This window comes from Mirounga leonina, unplaced genomic scaffold (assembly GCF_011800145.1).
Source record: "Mirounga leonina isolate KUSES-001 unplaced genomic scaffold, KU_Mleo_1.0 Mir_170, whole genome shotgun sequence".
Classification (NCBI taxonomy): Eukaryota; Metazoa; Chordata; class Mammalia; order Carnivora; family Phocidae; genus Mirounga; species Mirounga leonina.
Window position 1 is genome coordinate 7179632 of NW_023270433.1, and position 23227 is coordinate 7202858.

The 23227-nt window shown below is 48.2% G+C and overlaps 2 protein-coding genes across 5 annotated transcripts in view; both read right to left on the reverse strand.

The window, feature by feature from the left end:
• The window catches only part of LOC118017624 (spectrin alpha chain, non-erythrocytic 1), a 97269-nt gene extending 92703 nt beyond the window's left edge, over window positions 1-4566 (reverse strand). The window contains exon 1 of one of the 2 annotated variants that reach the window (XM_035015698.1): window positions 4406-4561. In XM_035015698.1, coding sequence (XP_034871589.1) covers window positions 4406-4504 — 99 coding nt within the window. In that variant the 5' untranslated portion in view covers window positions 4505-4561. Of the gene's footprint in view, window positions 1-4405 lie in introns of both variants that reach the window. The other variant, XM_035015697.1, reaches the window with a different exon arrangement.
• A 2406-nt stretch (window positions 4567-6972) lies between these two features.
• ODF2 (outer dense fiber of sperm tails 2) overlaps window positions 6973-23227 on the reverse strand; it is a 33535-nt gene continuing 17280 nt past the window's right edge. For all 3 annotated transcript variants that reach the window (XM_035015700.1, XM_035015699.1, XM_035015701.1), the window contains exons 9-21: window positions 22785-22856; window positions 21009-21080; window positions 20774-20890; window positions 19952-20137; window positions 19443-19552; window positions 17837-17972; window positions 13908-14018; window positions 13707-13811; window positions 12560-12718; window positions 11171-11271; window positions 9207-9369; window positions 8650-8775; window positions 6973-8216 (exon numbers count right to left, since the gene is read on the reverse strand). In XM_035015700.1, coding sequence (XP_034871591.1) covers window positions 8028-8216; window positions 8650-8775; window positions 9207-9369; window positions 11171-11271; window positions 12560-12718; window positions 13707-13811; window positions 13908-14018; window positions 17837-17972; window positions 19443-19552; window positions 19952-20137; window positions 20774-20890; window positions 21009-21080; window positions 22785-22856 — 1647 coding nt within the window. In that variant the 3' untranslated portion in view covers window positions 6973-8027. The remainder of the gene's footprint in view (window positions 8217-8649; window positions 8776-9206; window positions 9370-11170; window positions 11272-12559; window positions 12719-13706; window positions 13812-13907; window positions 14019-17836; window positions 17973-19442; window positions 19553-19951; window positions 20138-20773; window positions 20891-21008; window positions 21081-22784; window positions 22857-23227) is intronic.

Below are 23227 nucleotides of genomic sequence, written 5' to 3' on the forward strand. Positions count from 1 at the left end.
TCATTAAAGCATATTCGAGGGGCGCCTGGGTAGCTCAGTCGTTAAGCATCTGCCTTCGGCTCAGGTCATGATCCCAGGGTCCTGGGATCGAGCCCCGCATCGGGCTCCCTGCTCAGCGGGAAGCCTGCTTCTCCCTCTCCCACTCCCCCTGTTTGTGTTCCCTCTCTGTCAAAAAATAAATAAAATCTAAAAAAATTAAAAAAAGAAAAAAGCATATTCGAAAGCAATCTAAAACAGAATGGAAAAGAACACAGGGAATTTTGACCTAAGCTACAGTATACACAATCAGGGTATATTAGTCATTTAAAAGTACAGAATGTGGGGGCGTCTGGGTGGCTCAGTTGGTTAAGCAAGCGTCTGACTCTTAATCTCAGCTCAGGTCTTGATCTCAGGGTCGTGAGTTCAAGCCCCACGTTAAAAAAAAAAAAAAAGTACTGATTGTGAATCCTATGTTAACACCATACTTCAGATTCAAATTTTCCCCAGTTTTATTGAAAAATATTTGATATACATCACTGTATAAGCTCAAAGTGACAGTATGATGGGTTGATTTACAGATATATTAAAAGATTACTACAATAGGTTCAGCCAACATCCATCTTCTACTACAGATACAACACAAAGAAGAAAAGAAAAAAGGCAAAAGAAAACCTTTCTCCTTGTGATGAGAACTCTTAGGATTCACTCTTAAGATTCACTCTTAACTTTCCAATATATCATATAGTAGTGTGAGCTACAGTCACATTGTACATTACATCTCTAGTATTTATAACTGGAAGTCTATCTTTTTTTGTTAAGTTTTTTTTTTTTTTTTTAAGTAATCTCTGCACCCAATGTGGGGCTCAAACTCACAATTCCAGGATCAAGAGTCACATGCTCTTCTGGCTGAGCCAGCCAGGTGCCCCTTGGAAGTGTGTATCTTTTGACAACCTTCCTCCCATTTCTCCCTCCCCCAAGATTCAATTTTAAGTGAAAAACCAAGAGTATAAATGTCTACAATTATATAAAATTTTTAAAAAAATGCTAATACACTGAAAGACATGAAGGACATATGCTAGAAGTTATGCTTGGGTGACGAGTGACATATTTCTCCTTGTTCTAATTCCCTAGATTTAATTTTTAAATTAAATAATTTTTATTGTGAAAATTATAATTTTTTATGTGAAAATAGCATGTAAAAATAGGCATGGGGGGGGGCGCCTGGGTGGCTCAGTCGTTAAGCGTCTGCCTTCAGCTCAGGTCATGATCCCAGGGTCCTGGGATCGAGCCCCGCGTCGGGCTCCCTGCTCAGCCAGGAGCCTGCTTCTCCCTCTTCTACTCCCCCTGCTTGTGTTTCCTCTCTAGCTGTCTCTCTGTGTCAAATAAATAAATCTTTAAAAAAAAAAAAAAAAGGCATGGGGGAGCCTGAATGGCTCAGTCGGTTAAGCATCTGCCTTCGGCTCAGCTCATGATCCTAGGGTCCTGGGATGGAGTTCTGCATCAGGCTCCCTGCTCAGCGGGGAGTCTGCTTCTCCCTCTGCCCCACCCCCACCCCGCTCTTGCTCTGTCCCGCAAAAATAAATAAATAAAATCTTTAAAAAAAAGGGCATGGACAAGTGGTTACTGACATAAAGACCAATGGCTTAAAGCAAATGGGATTTATAATAGAAAGCCTATAAAACAAGTTCTAGCAACCCTTTAATATGTGTGTGGAAAACTCATTCAACTCTACCAGTTAACTATTATCTCTATGTAACTCCCATACAATGCTTCAAACCAGAGAAGTTTATTACCATTTCACCGCAGTTAAAAGACACAGCAACTCTGGCTGAGAACTTGCAATGTCAGGAAAATATTACCAGGAAATATGGAAAAATGGTACAATAGTGCTTAAGAGCAATGAGTTTAGAACCAGCCCTTCTTAGCTTGCGTTCCATCCCTGCACTCCACTTATCTGTATAACCATGAGCAAGCTACCTAACCCCTCTGTGCCTAAGCCTCATCACTTCTAAAACAGAATAATAAAGGATCCACCTCAAAAGATTTGGAGAGGATTAAATGAATAATAGATATAAACGGCTTAGAAGAATACCTGGCACACAATAACTACTCAAAAACTGCAAGTTATTATTTTACCTAGATCAGTGGTTCTACAGCAGGATCACTTTTACCCCCTAGAGGACAGTTGGCAATGTCTGGAGACATTTTTCGTTGTCACCACTGGGAGGGTGCTATTGGCATCTAGTTGGTGGAGGCCAGGGATGCCATTAAACATCTTGCTACTGCAAGACAGCAATAGCAGCCCCTCACAACAAAGAATTATCCGGCTCAGCCCAAAGTCTCAATAAATGCTGCAGCCAAGAGATATTGATCTAGATCACAGGTATACATCCCATGTGCACTAAACAGATACTCAATCCATGGAAAATAATCCAGACACAGAAGCAAACAGGCTATATGTACACTTTATAAGGTAATGAGACTCATTTTCAAGACATAATGGAAATAATGTTGAGACAACACTCTTTTCCTCATTCCTTACACCAAAATATAGTCCAGGGCCAAAGTTTTAAATGTAAAAAATAAAACCATAGATACAAAAAACACCATAAACACAAAAAAATTTCAACTGACAAACCAGAAAAAATACATGCAATATATATCACAGATAAAGGGCTATTGTTATCCTAACACATAAAGAACTTGTAAAATTTGGGGTGGAGAAAAATTCCAATAGAAAAATGAGCAAAAGACATAAACCGCCAATTCACAGATAAAGATATAAAATTGGCTCCCGATGGGGCACCTGGGTGGCTCAGTCGGTTAAGCTTCTGCCTTCAGCTCAGGTCATGATCCCAGGATCTCGGGATCAGTCCCACATCAGGCTCCTTGCTCAGAGGGGAGCCTGCTTCACTCTCTACCTACCACTCCCCCTGCTTGTGTGCATGTGTGTGCGCGCTCTCTCCCTCTCTGACAAATAAATAAAATCTTCAAAAAAAAAAAAAAGATTAAAATTGGTTCCTGAATATATGAAAAAATGTTCAATCTGAATAAAAAAAGGCACTGTAAGACAATCCTAAGATCTCATTCTTACCCACTAGATAAGCACAAATTAAAAGTATAACAATGCATACGTTCTGTGGACAAGGCTGCAGGCAAAAAGGCACGATCATGCATTGTTGATTGGAAGGCCATCTGATGCATCCGTAACGCGGGGCGGGGGACATCAACGTTTACCTTTTGACCCAGCAATCTCAAGTCTCAGAGTTTATCCTGAAGACACACTTCCCACACAATGAAAATCACACACACACAAGGGTACAAGCAATGGATTACAACTCACTGAATAAAACAGGAACCCAGGAGTACATGATAATATAAATAATTCATTAAACAGGGGAGAAAAGAAAGCTCTTCCTTACAGTAGAATGCCAACTACCAAGCGTAGAAGGAACGGTGGATATTAAAGAAACGCCGTTTGGTTACCTCACAGGGGTGACTGATTCAGGCAGAAATAATGAATGCCAACCGTGGAGGTTTGACGAGTTACGGGATACTAGTGTAATCTTGGATTACCTCCCCACAAGATACTAATCAGTTACAAAAGGAAAAACGCCCCATTTTAAGTGCAGCTATCCGGCAGGTAACAATGTGACCAGGTGATCAAGGTGAGGATTCCCAGTGTTGGGATGGGTTGCAGCATGTGTGTGCTTCCTGATATGAGTGAGAACACAGCATCATTTCTACGGTATTCCTGCCAAAAATGCACAGCGTGACTACACCAGACAGACCCATCCTGGGATTCATCCTACAGAATGCAAGTTATGTATTCCCTAAAACTGCCAGGGATATTAAAAGACAGGGAAATGCTTTAGAACGTGTAAATAGACAGGACAACATCCTATCTATAATCATCAGCAACTTGGGTACAGGAACTATGCCTGAGCCTTGTCTACAGCCCTGCAGTCTAGTGCATGGGTTTGCAAATTCTAGGTACAGGGACCACGCCACCATTAAACTTTCCAAGTCTGCCCAATGTCATCTAGAATTTTCGTCTTTTCAATAGGTTAGGTCATATTAATCGTTCTCCGCTAAATCTCCTAGCACAAGAGACGTGCAGTAAATAACTGACCCCGAGAGGGTTGCTTTGACAACACAGCGGAGGCGCCTAACTCTGACTCTGACTGGGAGTGGCAACGAAGCCTTTAGAGAAGAGCACCTTTGAAATAAGAGCTCCCTGAAAGGCGAGAATAGGCAGGAGAGCAGACGCTCTAGGACACGGAGATGCACACACGGGAGTCAAGAAACAAATGCGGGTTGTCAGAAAAAACGCACGTGTTCCCCGCGCAAGACTTGCCAAGGGTTAGGGAACAGCAGGGTCCCGTGGCCAGGAGCCCTTCCGCCCACTCCGGGGCCCCCCGCTCACCTCGCCCCGCAACAGCCAGTCGCGGTGGTAGCGGAGTCGACCTTTGTCGGAACTGCGCAGTGCCTGCAGAGTCTCCCAGCAGCGACCCTCAGACGGCATGGCCCACCTGAGGGAGCTTTTCAGAGTCTCTGCTTGTGACAAAACCAGTCCTCGAATCAGCCGCCCGGAAACGGGCCCTAGCTTCCGCTTCCGGGGCGCGCACGCAGCCGCGCAGCGCAATCCTGCCCCTAACGCTGCGTAGCCCCGCCTCCCGCGCCGAGCCCGCTCGCCCGCGCGCTTGTGCGTAGGGTTTGGTCCCTACGCTACTTCTTTTGCTTGCAGGGTAGGATCAGGATCTTTTGAAGGCTGGAGTCTCTGGATTGCAGAAATCCCAGTATGTTTTGATGAGGATGTGGAGAAATTGGAACATTGCTGGTGGGCTCTAAAATGGGGCAACTCCTGTGGAAGACAGCCTGGCAGTTCCTCAAAAGGTTAGCGTTACCATTGACCCAGCACTACTCCTCGGTGTATATGTATATACCCAAAGAAATGAAATATGCATCCACATAAAAACTCGTAGAATGGGGGCGCCTGGGTGGCTCAGTCGTTAAGCGTCTGCCTTCGGCTCGGGTCATGGTCTCAGGGTCCTGGGATCGAGCCCCACATCGGGCTCCCTGCTCCGCGGGAGGCCTGCTTCTCGCTCTCCCACTCCCCCTGCTTGTGTTCCCTCTCTCGCTGTGTCTCTCTCTGTCAAATAAATAAATAAAATCTTTAAAAAAAAGAAAAAGAAAAAAAACCTCGTAGAATGTTCGTAGCAGCATTACTCATAGTGGCTAAAAAGTGTAAACACGAATGTCCATCAACTGATGAGTAAATAAAATAGGGTGTATTCATACACTGGAGTATTATTTGGCCATAAAATGAAGTGTACAATGCATGCTACAACATGGATGAATCTTGGAAAACATTATTCTAAGTGAAAGCACTGGTCACAATATTGTATGATTTCATTTTTATTAAATGTCCAGAATAACAAACATATCCTTAGAGACTTACTTAGTGACTGCCAGGGGCTGTGGGGAGGGGAAAGGGGGAGTGGCTGCTAACTGGTATGGGCTTCATTTTGGGTAATGAAAATGTTCTAGAACCAGATAAAGTTTATAGTTGCATAACTTTGTGAATATACTGAAAATGACTGAATTATACGCTTTAAAAGGGTGAATTTTATGGCATGTGAATCCTATCTCAATACGTCGGATAAGATTCACCATTGCTGGGAACCAGCTTTAACTGGGACTTCATAGCTTTGGCAATTCTTTTGCCCATTTCATAGGATCTCAGTTCGAGGTAGAAAGGAAACACCCTCTGGAGTTTGAAGTGATATAAACATTTTCTTTTTCTTTTTTTTTTTTTTTTTTTACAAACTCTCTGGACTGTTTGTAATAAAATACTTTACAAAGAAAAATAGAACATCGTTGAGAGAGTCCCAGCAATAGACTCCAAAAGAGGTGTTTCCCACCAGCGTTGTAAACAGCAGTGCCCTGTGGGAGGAATTTTTCATTAGTTTTACAAAAATACTAATGAGTTGTGCAGATATGTACCACACTGGTGTAAGCTTGCCAACTGTACTTTTTTTTTTTTTTTTTGGTGGGCAGCAAAGTAAAGTTTATTGAGTGATAGTACAAAGCTCCCGAAGAGGGAGAGGACCCAAAAGGGCTGCCCCCAACTGTTCTTTCATGGAAGATCGCTCATACATTGTAAGTTCTAGTCAGTTTATCATTAAGCTATGAAAACAGGCTTCGAATTGTGGCACTGGTAGCTGGTGCTTGTTTTTCAAATGAACTCCCTTGGCAAAATTAAAAGCTGGAAACTGCAGATGTCCAAAAATTTGAGGTGGGAAGGAGATTTTCTGAATCTAGATGACTGTGTGGGCCCATTGTTTTTGAGGACATAGGGGAATTCTCTGGAGTTCATTGTCCTTGGGTTAGAGTAGATAGAGAGGACAAGATTGGATCACCCAGAAGGCCAATAACAGCTAAAACAGAAAGGTTAGGGTTCAGCACAGTACCCCATTCATTCACCCTCTAAGGATTGTGTTGTTCTTTCTTTTAAATACAGGAAAATGTGAAGAGCACAAAAATAGCCCATAATCTTGTCATTCAGAAACCAACTAATGGGGCACCTAGCTGGCTCAGTTGGTAGAGCATGCAACTCTTGATCTCAGGGTTGTGAGTTCAAGCCCCATGTTGAGTGTACAGATTATTTAAAAATAAGATATTTAGGGGCACCTTGCTGGCTCCATCAGCAGGGCATGCAACTCTTGATCTCAGGGTGTGAGTTCAAGCCCCATGTTGGGTGTACAGATTACTTAAAATCTTTAAAAATTTTTTTAAAAATAAGATCTTTATTTTTTTAAGATTTATTTATTTGAGAGAGAGAGAGAGAGAGCACAAGCAGGCAGAGGGAGAGGGAGAAGCAGGCTCCCCACTGAGCAGAGAGCCCGACGTCGGGCTCGATCCCAGGACCCTGGGATCATGACCCTAGCTGAAGGCAGACACTTAACCGAGTGAGCCACCTAGGCACCCCCCAAAATAAGATCTTTATAAAAAGAAAAAGAAACCAACTGACATTTTAAAAATAGTAATATATACACATCCTGTCTTCCTCCATCCTATCCATCCCGCCTGACACTGAGCAGTGCCGTACAAAGTGTGTTCTCCAGTCATCTCACAGGATTATGATGTGCAGAAGGTGCACAAGGAAGGAAGAACCAACCTGGGCCAAAATGAAATGGGAAGCCTCATGTCCCAGGCACCAAGTACTTGTTTACTGGCTCTCCTGCAGCATTTTCCTTCATCGTTTTTAGAAAAGGGAAGGGGTGGGTAAAGGAAATCATCCAATGGAGCCTTAAATATTGATTATAAAAGCTTCTTGTAAAACAACACACATATTTCCAGAATAAATGCATTCCATAGATAGAAACCTGGCAAAGAGAAACAAAAATCAGTGAGATTGGGATTACACTTTGAAGAGGCCACTGGACATGGGCCTTGCAGTGTCTGTTGTGAAGTGCTTGGGGACAGGTGGCCCCAAGGACACTCGAACTTGAGGTTTCCTCCGGGCGTGGGAGGGAGGCGTTGGGGCAAACACCGTACCCATGACAGAAAACAGCAAATGAACATGCTCACAGCCCAGGAGGGGTGGTGAGGACCTTGGGCTAATAGATCCTGCTGGTTCAGGGAAGAGAAAACCCAAGGGAGAGATTCCTCAAAAGAGGAGGGCTGTGAGGGAACTGGAAGAAAAAGTCCAGATCATTTTCTCTGGGAAGGAAGGAGCAAAGTCATGGTGAGTTAAAATCTGGTACCCTAAGATTAGTAGATTTATGGCATGTCAAGGTAATTAATTTCCATCAGGTGACTCTGTCAGAGGGGAGAAAGAGAAAACTAAGTCGTTCCTGTCCCCCCCACCCCACCCCCTCGTTGCTTTAGGGACTTTTCTGGGGCCAGTAGCTCAGACAAGATCCTGCCTGAACACACTTCCATCAGTGGAAGAGAGAGGAAAGCAAGAGGCTTTCCAGCTATGGCTTGGCCCCTCTGCGGTTCCCATGGCATCAATCCGGGCTCCTGGCCGAAGACCGGCAGCCTTAGGCAGGAGGAGATCGGGAGCGGATGGGAGAGCTGGTCAGGTAGGCAGTGTAGGGACTGTCCCCGAACACATTGGCATAGGATGACTTGAGGAACTGGACATAGTTCTGCATGCTGCGATTGGTGCTCTCTGACTGCTCCAGGCGATCTTTGAGGTCCTGGAGCCGGCTCTGGTAGCGACGGTCAGCCTAGGAGGGAGAACGAGAGTACGGGCCAAGTGTGTGAAATGTCCAGAACACACAGATCCCTAGAGACTTGATCAGTGGTTGCCAGGGGCTGACGGCGGGGGAATGGGAGGGACTGCTGATGGCTATGGGGTTTCTTTCTGAAAATATTCTAAACTCAGCTTGTGACGATAATGGCACACCTCTGTCAATATAATAAAAACCACCGAATTGTACAGTTTAAACGAGTGACTTTTACGGTATGTAAATGATACCTTAACCAAGCGGTTAAGAAAAAAAGGGATCTGCCTGGAATATCCTTAAGGGATGGGAAAGTGATTTGAGAAAAATAAAACCATATCCTATTCATAAAAACACCTTGCCCTGCAGGCCCCAGGAAGCTAAAATCTCAGTCCACTCCCTTCTCTTCTGCCCCCTACCCTCCAGCCCGACTCACATCGTCCCGGCTCCGCCGCAGCTGGCTGAGTTCAGTTTTGGTCCTGCTCAGCTGGGTCTCAAGGTCCAGGATTTTGCTCTGAGCAGCTCGCTCCTTGGAGACTGCGTGCTCCTTGGTTTGTTCCACCTGCCCAGAAGGCACGGAGGTGTGGCTGGCTTACCTCACCTGGGCAACGCCAGGCAGAGAAGCCTGGGCCACTCCCGCTCCGGTCTCACGGACAGCCCTTGCACGTCGCTGTGGACAGCTCCCAGGAGCCTCGGGGCAGGAGCTAACTACAGGACTTCTGCAGCCCACTTCACCTGCCCCTTTCCCACACTCCATGAGTCATCACCTGAGCTCTGGTAAACCTGGCTGAGTCCCACACAGGCTGCAACTGAATAAGCCATCATGAATAAAGGGCCAAATCCTCTATAGTAATTGCTCATTTGATCCTTACAACGAATTCATGAGGCAGGTGCCACTACTGTGTGCCCATTTTTTAGATGGGAAAATAGGCTGAGAGGTCAGGTGATTTGCCCAAGGTCACAGAGTTAGTTAGTAATGGAATCGAGACTGACCTGCCTCCTAGCATCTTCAATGGCGCTCTCCAACTGCCTGGCCAGGGTCCCACACTCCCGTGTTTTCTCCTCTAGCCGCAGCTGGGACTGATGGATTGCCTCCTCCCTCTTGGCAATCACCTGTAGGAACTCGATATTCTGGGCGCTGGTTGCCTCCAGTTTCCTAGGTGAAAGCACTTAATCAGATCCTGCTCATACCCCTACCTGTCCTGTTCCACCCCGCCAGGGGGCTGCCAGTCACCCCTGGACGGGGGCTCTCATCACGCCAAGAGTCTCCAAGGAACCACAGGAATAAACCAAAGAAACCTGCTGATCAGCAAGACGGCAGGGAGCTGAGCAGCCCAGACAGCCGGTTAGAGGGCTGTGTGAAGAGTCGGCGGGCAGGGCAGGCAGACTGAGTGTGCCTGTTAGCACACAAAACACAGCACCTTGTACTGAACTTAAAATTTAGAAGTTATACAATGTTTCACAAATGCAATTAATTTGTTGCTTATGCATGTGGGAGAATGGTTAGGAGAGAAGGAAGTTTCTAGAATAAGATTAAAATGTATTCTTTTATAATTAAAATTTTAACCTTAAAAGAATTTATAGAGGACAGATAAAATTGCCACCTGTAAAACAAAACAAAAAAACAAAACAACAACAAAAACACGGGTCACCATTATCCCCACTCTACAGATGAAGAAACTGAGGCACTGAGAGCTAAAGTCACTGGCCCGAGGTCAACACAGCTGGCTGGTCCGTCACCAAAACCCATGCCCTTGGCTTCTGTTCACGGCTGCCCCCTCAGCAAAGGGACTTCAGCTGGACCGCTCTAGCGCGGATGTGAGCCACCACGGGCTGCAGTGACCATTCTGATATGCACACGTGGTCCCCAGTGCACTTCCAGAACATCTTCCAGTTGAAAGCTCTGTAAGTCCTGCTAAGTCCAGCTGCACACTGGAGGCCAGCAGAGCAGAGCGGTGGCAGGGCCCAGGAGACCTGCTTGCCCAGGTCCCAGCATGCAGGCTGCATGAGCCACCTGGGCAGTCATGGCATCCCAGGGCTCCAGGCCTTTCAGCTCTGAAACTAAGGCTCCGGCCCTCATTTTACAGACGCTTAAAAGCTCCAGAGGAGAGTCAGGGGCCTACGTCACAGCTTTGCCAGATACCAGCTGTGTCACCTTGGGCAAGTCACTTTACCTTTCTCCATGCTCAGTTTCCTCATATTTAAAATTGGGATAATAGTAGGGGCGCCTGGCTGACTCAGTCGGTAGAGCGTGCAACTCTTGATCTCAGGGTCGCGAGCTCAAGCCCCATGTTGGGCATGGAGTATACTTAAAAAAAAGCGGGGGGCGGATAATAGCAACTAATGTGTTAAGGCCTTTGAGGAAGGCCTCATGGAAGACTTAAAATAACCTCATGAGCTAGATTCTTATCCCTCCCTTGATCCCCTTCTCAAGATGAGTAAACAGAGGCTCAAAAGGGTTCAAGGATTTGCTCAAGATCACAATACAAGTGGCCAAGCTGAGACCCAAGGCCAGGGCTTCTGATTCTAAAAGCTGTACTCTTCCCGGGACTACCTCCAACAGTCCGTATGTAACAGAAGAATCAGATCAGAAAGGTCTTGGGGAAGGAGGGTCAGAAACAAAGAGCAAATTGTGAAGGGGGGGATGCCCCCCCCAACAGCCGCATACTGGTCCTGCTGGTTTGCTGGGTGAAGTGTGCCTTTTTGGTCGGTGGAGCCTGTGGGTGGTCTGAACGTGACCACACTGTTCTGGAGCATCCCCCGGTCAGGAGACCGCCTTCCTCTCTCCCACAATGCTTACCACTGCAATGGAAGCAGCTTTTCCTCTGAGGTCTGCCCTGTACCTTCCAGGGCCTTGAGTCCCTCAAACACTTCTGCACACTAAGCCCAAAGCAGCTAAGTGGCTGAAAGTCTCAGGTCCTAGGAAGAGGACAGAGATGAGACCAAGTGCCTCTAACCTCTCCAGTTCATCCACCTTCAGACTCAGCTGTTTATTTTCCTTCTGGGAAGCCTGATGTTTCTCTCTTGCCATCTCCAGCTTGTCCCCCTGATGTTCGATCTAAAATGACAGGAACACAGACCTGTTTATGAAGGAACTTCCCGGTGCAGCCCTCCCTTCCCCCTAGGACCTGTCATCCACACCCAGGAGAGGGGCATGCTGCCCTCAGCAGGCATCCAAGTCTCAACGCACAACCTGGAGGAGAGAGGAGAGGAGGGACAGGTTAGGCCCAACTCCCGTGAAGGCTTTTCCCATACGAAGAGAAGCCAGGTTTGATCCCGATGAACCACGGTGATGCTTTCTTGATCAGGAGAAGCCACTCAATGGGATCCAGGGCAGACATGAGAGGGCGGAAGCAGCTGGTGGGTTTAACTGGCCCACATGACGTGCCACGGCGCTTTACCAGTTACATTGCTGGCACCGCTGATTTCATTCTCCCACTGAATGGGGACAAGTGCACGCAAGGCAACAGGAAACCCAGCAAGTCTTTCAGGCTGGCGAGTTTGAGAGGTTATCCAGAGGGCTGCTGTATGCAGAAGCCTCAGATACCAGGCTCGAAAGGCCCTCAGAATGCTCAGGTTCAAGAGAGGGTAGGCAACTTAAGAGGACTGAGAACACGGGCTTGGGAAGCAGATGGAGCTGGCTGGGTTCCAAACCCTGTTCATTAAGTATCAGCTCTGTGACCTCGGGAAATTATGCCCCTATGCCTTGGGCTGCCTTCTGGAAAATGGGGGAAAATAGTATCTACATCTTAACGTTCCTGGGAGAATTACGTGAGACAATACTGGAGCGCAAAGTCTGTGCTCAAGAAACGACAGCTACTTTTATTATTACAAGGTAGCAGGTCAGGAGAAGGGAAGGGCCTCACCCAAGGTCCCACTGCAGATGAGAGGCACATAGTTTCTTCCACCGTCGGCAGGATTCCAGTAACCCAGAGGCAGACTGCTTCTGGGAGGAAGGGAGCCCTCTCTGGGGTCAGAACCTCAGGCAATGGAGCTAAGAGTAGGGCAAGGCAGCTAAAGCAAGAGAAAGTTGGGAAAGAGCACTCGGAGGGCTGGGTGTCTCCCCGGGGGCCGAGCGCAGCCGCAGAGCGGAGGAGACTTAGAGCACCGGGGGGCGGGCAACACAGGACAGTGGCGGCTCCTATAACTACAATCACTTTGTGCAAACACAAGGCATTTGGCACACCAGACTTTTATTTCACAGCACTGATGATAGCTCACTCCTTTCAGAAAGCGGCAGCCAAGAAAAAGGAAGTGGTCCTCCCTTGGGGGGGGTGTGCAGCTCATCTTGGTAAGCGGGACCCTGCTCGCGCCAGTTCGTGGGACCCTTTCTGCCAGTCCCTTACCCGGCTGCGCAGATCTGATATGATGGCTGTGAGGTCAATGTTCTTCCTCTCATAGCCCTGCAGCTGGTCTTGGCACTCTGCCAGCTTAGCCTCCGTGATCTTGAGGATGTCGGGCAGCTGCTGCAGGTCAGCCAGCTGGGACTGGAACTGCCTACGGGCCTGGAGTGGGAGAGAAAAGCCCACCATTGGGAAGGGCCCTGCTGCTGGTGGGGCCAGGCAGAGTCCTTTGGAGTTAGGGCAGGGCCGCCCTCAGTCCCCGGAAAAGGGTCCTGTGAGAACCACAGGCAGGAATGTGGCCTGCCCTCCCCACAGGCCTCCCCTCCAGCTGTTCTCTGAGGGACACACTTGACCCCAAATAGCCCTTGAGCCTGCCACTCCTTTAGTCATTGAATAACAATGGCAATCACATAGCAAACACCAGGCCCCTAGCCCCCCCCCCCGCCTCCCCCCCCCCTGCAAAGGGCTCTCTCAATTAATTCATACAACGACCTATAAAGTGGGGGCTGTTTTCCCAATACAAGGGCTCTAAGGATCTTGGAGCAAAGTCATTTACCTAAGGTTGCTCAGCTAGAAACTGACAGAGCCAGGATTAAGGTCCAGTCTAACTCCAATGCCCCTAGGAAGGCAATCCTAATGCTACAGGTCAGAGCTCTCTGATTTAGTCCATGCTTGTGTTAACAAGGAGGCTGAGGACTGGATGGGGCAAAGACTTGCCTAAGGCTATGTAACAGATGAGTGGCTGGGCCTGGACTCAGCCCTTCTCCTAGGTTAATATTAAGATGATCCCGTTATCTCTAGAATAAGGCTCTCTGGGGAAAAGGGGAGGGGAGGCACATCTTTGGGTTGAGCAGAACGAAATAGGCAACTTCTAAGACCTGGCAGATCTGAGCATTTGAATCCACTTTGATGATCTAAGGAGGAGAGATTATTTTAAGGAAACTGAAGAAAGAAAAAACCAGGAGGAAAAGGAATAAAGCAACAGAGAGAGAGAGAGAGAGAGGGAGCGCACGTGCACAGTACTGTGGACCAGCCCAGCAATGAGAAAACTCGTCAATCTTTCTGGTCCAAATCTGGGAGACTCACAGGCAACCAAGGGGGACAGACATGGGATTGGGTGGCTGAAGAAAGCAAGGAAGGGGAGCAGTACCGCTTCAATCTCTTTGTTCATCTCATCTTTAAGGATCTTGTTCTCTTTGTCACAGCGTTCCAGCTGGGCAGCCACTTCATCAGCCTCCAATCTGGTCTTCATCACCTGGGGGCCAGCAAAGGATTGGGCAGAGTTTCGGTGAAAAACACCTTTACAGCCAACCCTTCCTGGGAGAGGTCAACGTCCCGGGCAGCCGCCTACCTGACTCTTATAGTTGTCAATCATCCCTTCATAGTTCTTAACTGACGCCTTCAGCTGCTGTACCTCGATGTGCGCCTGATTGAGCTTGTCCTCCATCGGGGCGAAGCTAGCCTGGAGGGGGCAGCTAGTGAGTAACCCACAAGAAGGTTCCCAAAGCAGGCGGCAATCCCACCCTCACCTCTCACTCCGAGGGGCCAGCCAAGGGAAGACCCACCTACTCAAACCCACACCAGCAGTTTTCCTCAGACAGGTGCCAGGGCAACTCAAGTGAATAAAGAGTTGACCCTGGAACAATGAATGGAGGGCTTAGGGCCACCAACCTCCCACACAATCGAAAATGCACCTATAACTTTTGAATCCCTCAGAACTTAACTACTAACAACCTACTGTTGACCAGAAGCCTTACCAATAACATATATAGTTGATCAACACATATTTTGTATATGTATTATATACTGTACTCTTACAATAAAGTAAGCTAAAGCAAAGAAAATGTTAGGAAAATCATAAAAAAATACAGTACTAAACTGTATTTATAAAAAAAAATCCACATATAAGTAGACTCACACCATTCAAACCCATGTGTCAAGGGTCAACTGTAGATGCAAGTAAGCAACTCTTATGCTTTCTTGCCCTTACTACAAAAGCAATACATAATCATTAAAGAAAATGGAGGTAATAAAAAAAAGAAAATGGAGGTAAGGGGCGCCTAGGTGGCTCAGTTGTTAAGCATCTGCCTTCAGCTCAGGTCATGATCTCAGGGTCCTGGGATCGAGCCTCGCATCAGGCTTCGTGATCAGTGGGAAGCCTGCTTCTCCCTCTCCCACTGCCCCTGCTTGTGTTCCCTCTCTCGCTGTCTCTCTCTCTCTGTCAAATAAATAAATAAAATCTTTAAAAGAAAAAAAGAAAAAGAAAATGGAGGTAACACCAAGGAAAACCAACCTGATGCCTTGCTTTATGGCTATCTGTCTGTAGCTGAGTAGATACTTTATTTTTTTTTTTCAACAGGAATAGGATTATATTGTATTTACTGCTTTGCAACATGCTTTTGCAAGTAACAATTACCTGACCTACTTCTCAGGTCAACAAATGTCCTACAACTTAAATGCTCACCTTAGTAGATGGGACAAAAGAAATCATGGTATCTCAATAAAACAATTTGCAGTCATTTGAAAGAGAGAAAGCTAAAAACCAAAACCAAAACAAAGCAAAACAATAACCTGACCTAAAAAGATATCCATGAGATATGGGTGAATGAGAAAAGCAAGCTGCAGAATAATGGATGTGGGGGCACCTGGGTGGCTCAGATGGTTAAGCGTCTGCCTTCAGCTCAGGTCATGATCCCAGGGTCCTGGGATCGAGCCCCACATCGGGCTCCTCGCTCAGTGAGGAGCCTGCTTCTCCCTCTCCCTCTGCCTCTCTCCCTGCTCATGGTTTCTCTCTCTCTCTCTCTGTATCTCTGTGTCTCAAATGAATAAATAAAATCTTTTAATAAAAAAAAAAGAATAATGGATGTGTATGTGTTTGAATATCTCTATTAGTATTGGGGGGAAAAACCTGGAAAAATATGTATCTCCAGTTCACAAAAACCATCACTTCTATATCACATTTTTGTAATGTTTTAAACTTTTCCTGGAGAACATCATCTAAGACAATATACTTCTACAAACATCATTTTGAATGGCCACACTGTATTACATGCCACAGGCATCCATACTGTAACTGATCCCCTAACCACCTGTTAGACGTGGAGGCCGCCTTTCATTTCCCAGCAACCTCACTACAACAAATGAGGGGCCGCCCCTCCCGCCAGAATGTCTCCAGTGAGGACTGACAATACCAAGGGTCCCCCAGGAGACATGGAGCAACTGTTACCTCTCCCAAACCCCTGATGGCAGTGTAACTTTGTATAACTGCCTTATTCTATGGCAACATCTACCAAAGCTGGATTTATGCTCACCATCTAATGACCTGCAATTCTACCTCAAGGTATTTAACTTATAAAAATACCCCAAATAGGTGCACGCGAAGATGTATGAAGATACTGGACAAGTCAAATGTCCATTGAGAGGAGAGATAAACGTAGCAGGGTGTGATCCTACAGCGGCAGACTGGACAGCACGGACCTTGAGACCTGCCACACAGCATGGATCGTTTACAGACAGAACGCTGCATGAAAGCCAGGCATGGAATTCAAAAACAGGCAAGCTGACCTGTGCTGACTGAAGTCAGGACGACAGTCACCTTGGCACAGGTGTTTGTAAGCGGGTGAGGTCACTGGGATGCTAGTAAGGTTTGGATCAGGGTGGATGATGGATAAAACGTGTTCACTTTGTGAAAAGTCTAGAATGGGGTACCTTTCCATATGTCATACTTAAATAAAGCAGTAAAAAAAATAAACCTAGGGGTGCCTGGCTGGCTCAGTCGGTAGAGCATGTGACTCTTGAGCTCAGGGTTGTGAGTTCAAGTCCCATGTTGGGTGTAGAAATTACTTAAAAATAATTTTTTTTAGGGGCACCTGGGTGGCTCAGTCGTTAAGCGTCTGCCTTCGGCTCAGGTCAGGATCCCAGGGTCCTGGGATCGAGCCCCGCATCTGGCTCCCTGCTCAGCGGGAAGCCTGCTTCTCCCTCTTCCGCTCCCCCTGCTTGGTTCCCTCTCTCACTGTGTTTCTGTCTGTTAAATAAATAAATAATTTTTTTTGAAGATTTTATTTATTTGACAGAGAGAGAGAGAACATAAGCAGGGGGAATGGCAGGCAGAGAGAGAAGCAGGCTCCCCGCCGAGCAGGGAGCCCAATGTGGGGCTCGATCCCAGGACTCCAGGATCATGACCTGAGCTGAAGGCAGACGCTTAACCAACTGAGCCACCCAGGCGCCCCTTAAAAATAAAATCTTTAAAAAAATAAACCGGGGCGCCTGGGTGGCTCAGTCGGTTAAGCGGCTGCCTTCGGCTCGGGTCATGATCTCAGGGTCCTGGGATCGAGCCCCACGTCGGGCTCCCTGCTCAGTGGAGAGCCTGCTTCTTCCTCTCCCTCTCCCTGCTGTTCTGCCTACTTGTGCTTTCTCTCTCTCTGTCAAATAAATAAAATCCTTAAAAAAATAAATAAATAAAAATAAAAAAATAAAAAAATAAACAAACCTAGACTTGACTGTCCAGATCACTAAAAAGATCCGACCCGGCTCTGAAACATGAACCTTGCTCAGTGCCTCTGCCTCTACTGTGCAGGGAGGGTGTGGAGCAAGTGGTCAGGCTTCAAATCTTAATGCCAACACTTCCGGGGCAAAATCCTGGCAACAAACGTGACCCCTCTCTAAGCCTGTTTCCTTATTCTGTAAAGTAGAGACAACTACTCACTATTGGGAGGTTGGGACGTTAGGGAGAATGGGTGCACATCAAGGGGGCAGCAGCCCCCCAGGAGTCAGTGTCCACCTCTAGTCGGGTGTGTTGCACGCACACGGGCTGGGTGTTCATGTTAAGTGTCTCACACACATTACCACGTTCTCATCAGAGCCTCCTTTCCTCCAAGAAACCACAGTGACAAAGGATAAACCGCCTAGCCTAGAGCCTGCAGCTAGTGAAAGGCGGTCAGAACTTGATCCAGGCCTTTCTTTTTCTTTCTTTTTTTAAGATTTTATTTACTTGAGAGGGAGAAGGAGAAGCAGACTCACCGCTGAGCAGAGAGCCTGATGTTGGGCTCGATCCCAGGACCCCAAGATCATGACCTGAGCTGAAGGCAGACTCCTAACTGGCTGAACCACCCAGGCACCCCGAATCCAGGCCTTTCTGACTCCAGCACATGCCCTCTTAATCAGGTCGCTGCCTCCAGGCCCTCTGAAGACCCCTGAGTCATTTCTGGGGGCCATCCGGAGTGCCCCATCAGGGGCCCTGCTGCCCTATGCCCACAGTGTGGGCCCACTCTCACTACAGACCTTCAGCCTCTCGTTCTCTAGCTTGAACGCGGAATACTCGGCTGTCTGCCGGTGTAATCTCTCCACCAGGCTGTCCCGATCTTCCCGCATCTTCTCCTCCAACGTTTGTTGTTGGTTTACGAGATCTGTCACCCGGCTAGAATGTCGCAGACAAAGAGCAGACAAAGAGAAGCCTTACATGGGTTCTGAGAAGCCAGGTCTTTGTGTGGAGTGGGGCCAAGTGTTCCTCCCCAGGGCCACCTCTTGGTGTCCTGTCTGCTCCCCATTCTCCACTCTACTCCACTGCCCCGCTCTGCCCTGGCGCGTTCCCACATACCCCCTTCTCTTCTATCAGCCTTTAGATTTGTGTCCCATACCCCCCCTTCCAGAAGCCTTCTGTGTTCTGATCCTCCCATGAAGCCAAGACACGCCCTGAAGACAAGAACCAGAGATGGGGTCCCTTCCCAACTCTCCATGATCCCCCTTGGATCTCTTAGCCCAGCAGGTCTTCAAGTTAGGACAGAACTCCCAGGCTGGGTGGTCAGGGACACCCCCAGACATCCCTCTCCCTTATTCACGCGTGTGAATGCATACGGCACAAAGGGAAAGAAATCATGTGCTCACGTGCCCTGACCCCCTTCCCCTCCCCCCATCACTCAGCAGGCTGTAGTCCAGCAACAGAGACTGTGGCCTCACAGCAGCATTTGGGCTCACAGATGCTTATCTTGACCACAGGCCCGAAACAGAACCTTGACATAGTGTGTGCTCTCAGGAATGATCAGTTACAGTTCATTCAGCAAATACGTGCTAAGCACAGAGTAGGCCCAAGCAAACACATCATGTTGGTTTAGCCGGCAAATTCCTCCTCACCCTTAGAAACCCAGTTGAGACTACCCTCCTCAGAGCCTCTCTTCCCCAATCCCCCTCCTCTGTACCATGTACCCTTCTACCCTCATTATCTGTTTTCTCCTACCAGAGAACCCTGGGAAGGTAGCACCTGGCAGAGGGCCCGACACATAGCAGATTCTCCGAATGTTTGCTAAATTGAGTTGAATCCAGCAAAAGACACTTCCTCAGCTAGCAACCCTGTGACCGGTCCAGAACCCTGGGAGTCCGGGTCTCTGTAGCCTGGTGTTTTCTACTAGAGCACAGGGTTCACTCCATGAGGGCAGGGAATGCATCTGTCTTGTCTCTGTGGTGACCCTAAAGGCCAGCACACAGCCTGGTATAGAGCAGATGCTCAATAAATATTTTTCAGATGAATGAATACATGATTATAGGTGACACTGAGCATGTCTGAATAGTCACTGGTCCCCAGTGGCGAGAAAGGTGTGAGTTCAGTCCCCTACCACTTGAGACCACTTTTGCCCCCTACTCTGACCTACCGAATGCTGGGCAAAACAGCTGCTATCACCGGGCAGACAACAGAGAGAAGAGAGGGCCATTTCCAGCAGCTCCCAGCCCTCTGTGAGCAGAGAAGCCAGGCCCCTCCACAGTGCAGCCCCTGACGGGCAAGACCACACAGCAGCCATGAGGGCGCTGGGCCCCACCTCACATTGCCAGGCCCCTTCCACCTGTGCACCCGCTTCCCTCCCTCAGCTCACATGCCCTCTCCTAACACACGTACTCGTTCAGGACGATAATTTCCAGCTCGAGGTCTCCCTTGTCTTTCACAACTTGATTGTAGCGGCTCCTCCATGATTCCAGAGTGGATAAAGCTTCAGCGACATAAAGATCCTGGGAACATGGGACAACAGTGCCTGTCAGCCCGGTGACAGTGCTGAGGCCGAGGGAGCTGGGTGCTGGGCTCACCCTGGATGGTTCCTCACCCCCACAGTCCAAGGGTGACCGAACCCAGCTGTAGCTTCTAGATTTCCAGCAACCACACATGCGCTTTACTTGCACGTCCTTCCTTAACCACCATTCCCACGTACGATATTGACGCAGGCTCAACTGTCCCCTCCAGCGTCTCCAGCCAGCCGCCCACCCTGCTTTCACCCTTTTACCCCTTTACTCACCCACTGCCTCCCCTTCCCCCAGCACAGTCACCCTTTCCACCATCAGCATCCCTCTGATCACAGCCCAGCCAGCGCTGCCAGCCTCCACCCCCGGCCGCCCTCAGGGAAGGCCCCCCACCTTGTCAGCAAGTTGCACGTGCAGCTGCTCAGCATACTCCTCACTCTTCTCAGCTCGTTCCTTCTGGGCTCGGATGGCCTTCTTTAAGGTTTCTTTATCTCGGTCTCCCTTTTGCTTTAATTCCTTCAACTGCTCCATGATGGCCTCCACTTCTGCCTTGTGCTGGTTCCCACTGCGCTCCAGGTTCTGGGAGGGGAGGGCCAAAAGCAGGTGGGGGGGGTGGAGAGAAACAAGAGTGAAGAGGAGAGAGGGGAAAGGGGACCAGCAGAAAGAAGGGGTGAGGAAGAGGGAGAAAGAAAATGGGTCACCAACTGTGTAGGGGCTCAGAGCTCTCCGAATGCAGGCCAGGGACAGGGGCTATTCCCAGCGCCCCATGGCACCTCTCCAGATCGCTGAACCCACTGGGTCTGAATGTTAGGACAGTACTCTCTTTTCGAAATCTTCCTTCAACTCCCAGTACTGTGGTCCGAAGTATCTCTCAGTCACTCAGCAGAGCCGTGACCTCAGAGGGTCCCTGGCTCGCCCGGGCAAGCAGCATTTGAGACCACTCCCTCCCCGGGGGGGAGTTACAAGACCCGAGGGCCTAAGGGATTAAGTGATTGGCTGGGTCAAGGCACCAAACCCGATCACTGCAGGGAAGGGCACCCAGGGCCTCCAGGGTCCACTGCTCTTGCCACTGTCCCAGAGTCTCTCTGAAGCAGGAGGGCATTGGCAGCAAGCACCCCATAAACCGTCGGGGCAAAGCCTTCCTGAGTGTGGCTCACCGCCCTGGGACTGCCATGCCCCGGCCCCTCCTTCCCCACCTGCAGCGCCGGCAGGTACCTTGATCTGCATGCACAGGCGACTGTTCTCTGCCTCTTTGCACCGGAGCTGTGCCTGCAAATGCCCACGCATGGACTCCATGGATTTAGAAAGCTCGGACGCTGTCTTTGCTTGAGCCTTTGGAGAGATGGACAAAGCGACAGAGCCAGCATGTGAACGCATGTTTCCAGTTCCAGTGCACACTCTACACACGAAGCTCTACTAGCTCGTAAGGAGGAACTGTCAGGGATGGTACCTTCTCACATTGTATTTCCTGGAGTAGCTCTTCTACCTCCTTGTCTTTGTCTTGCAGGAGTAACAGCAGGCGCTAGAGAGAACACACACAGTCATGAACTCCCGGGAAAGGGCAAAGAAGCCGGGCCCGGGGTGGAGGGGGGGACAGCCACTCCTGTGAGTGCCTGGCCACTAGGGCCCAAGGTCCAGAACACACCAGCCCATGTCACAGAGATCCTGACAGGAAGCACCCAACATCTGTATTAAATATTTAAGACGACAGACAGGTATTGATCTTGCAATTTAAAATAATGTGAGGGGCGCCTGGGTGGCTCAGTCGGTTAAGTGTCCGACTCCTGATTTCAGCTCAGGTCTTAATCTCAGGGTCGTGAGTTCAAGCCCCGTGTTGGGCCCCATGCCATGGAGACTACTTAAAAAATAATAATAATTAAAAAATAAATAAATAGGGGTGCCTGGGTGACTCAGTTAAGTGTCTGACTCTTGCTTTCAGCTCAGGTCATGACCTCACGGTTGTGGAAATGAGCCCCTCAGCAGGCTCTGTACTCAGCGGGGTGTCGGCTTCAAGATTCTCTCCCTCTGCCCCTCCTCCAACTCACACATGCGCTCTCACTCTCTCCAGTAAATAAATGTTAAAAATAAATAAATAAAGTAATGTTAGCTGTGGAAAACAATGAAAAACAAAAAAATGCTAAAGAATCCCCATAATAAAAAAAAAAGAATCCCCATAGTCCCCCAGCCAAAAGAACCACTGTTAAAACACATTAAAAAGTCTTATGCAGGGGCACCTGGGTGGCTCAGTCAGTTAGGCGACTGCCTTCAGCTCAGGTCATGATCCTGGAGTCCCAGGATCGAGTCCCGCATCGGGCTCCCTGCTCGGCGGGGAGTCTGCTTCTCCCTCTGACCCTCCCCCCCCTCTCATGTGCTCGCTCTCATTCTCTCTCTCTCAAACAAATGAATAAAATCTTTAAAAAAAAAAAAAGTCTTATGCGTATGTTGTTCCATACGTACAATCCCACAACATTTACCGTAATGTGATTATATCTTCTACTTCTTTTGAAATAGCAGCTCACAGTTTCAATTTACTGGTGTATCATGATTTGATTCCTAGCCTTTCAAGTTGGGGATACAGATTTAGGCATTATCCCCTTCATTGCCAAATCTCCCACTGTGGTATTCGGAGAGGCTCTAAGAGCCAAGGGCCACACCTTGGGAACTGTGGCCTCCATCTTCCTTCTCTCTTGGAGACTCACGTGGGCACTAATACCTCAAGTCCTCCAAAAGGTTTTGGAGTTAACCCAGTGAACTTTTGTACAGGCCAGCCAGTCATTTCCCAATTTACCTGGCCTCGCATCACTCCCTTCTTTTGTTTCTGGCACCCATTCACATCGTGAGGAACTTAGGGTTCCATGAACCAGACTTTGGAGTGTGCTGCCTTGGGAGAGATTCCTAGAACTGGAATTGCTGAGTAAAAAGTCTGAACCTTTTGATGGCTTTTAATCCATAATACAAATAAGGCAATTCAAGTAACAGCCTCTGATAGTTAATAAACCCAGCAGCGGCGGCAATATCCCTCATGTTGTGTGTTCAAGCTCCCAAGTGATCAACTAGACAAACCCAGTGGAGCAGGCAGGATAGGGGACATCGGCCCATCTTACAGATCATGATATTAAGACCCAAACAAACGTCAGAGCGAGGCGCCGGCGCGGCGGCACTGGGCCTGCTGCTCTGTGTACTGTCGCCCGTAAACCACTAGAGCCGGCAGGGGGCGCTGTGTTACCGCTTTCTCTGAGTCCGCCTCCGCCAGCCGTTTGAGTAGTGCTCCTTGTTGCTCCATCAGCTTTTCTGAATCCTTCAAGGAAAGGCACAGCGAGAGCCAAGTGGTTAAGCAATGAACCCAGATGTCTACATCCCTTCTGGATTCTCTTCCTTTTCCAAAATTTGTATTTCCAATTATAAGAGTCATAAATAAATTGCAATCTCATTATAAAATATTCAGTGAACCAGTAATGCTAAAGTCCCCTCAATCCACCTCCAAACCCCATTCCAGTGTTTAGTTTGATGAATGTCCTGCCCACCCTTTCTCTATGCATTTATATATAGCTACACCTAGAGAAACAGTATCTTTTGGGGCCTGGGGGCGGGGGGAAGGATCTATGGGTGGTTTTACCAAAACGGTTAACATATTATGTTTTTGTGCTACTACTTGATTTTTAAATTTTT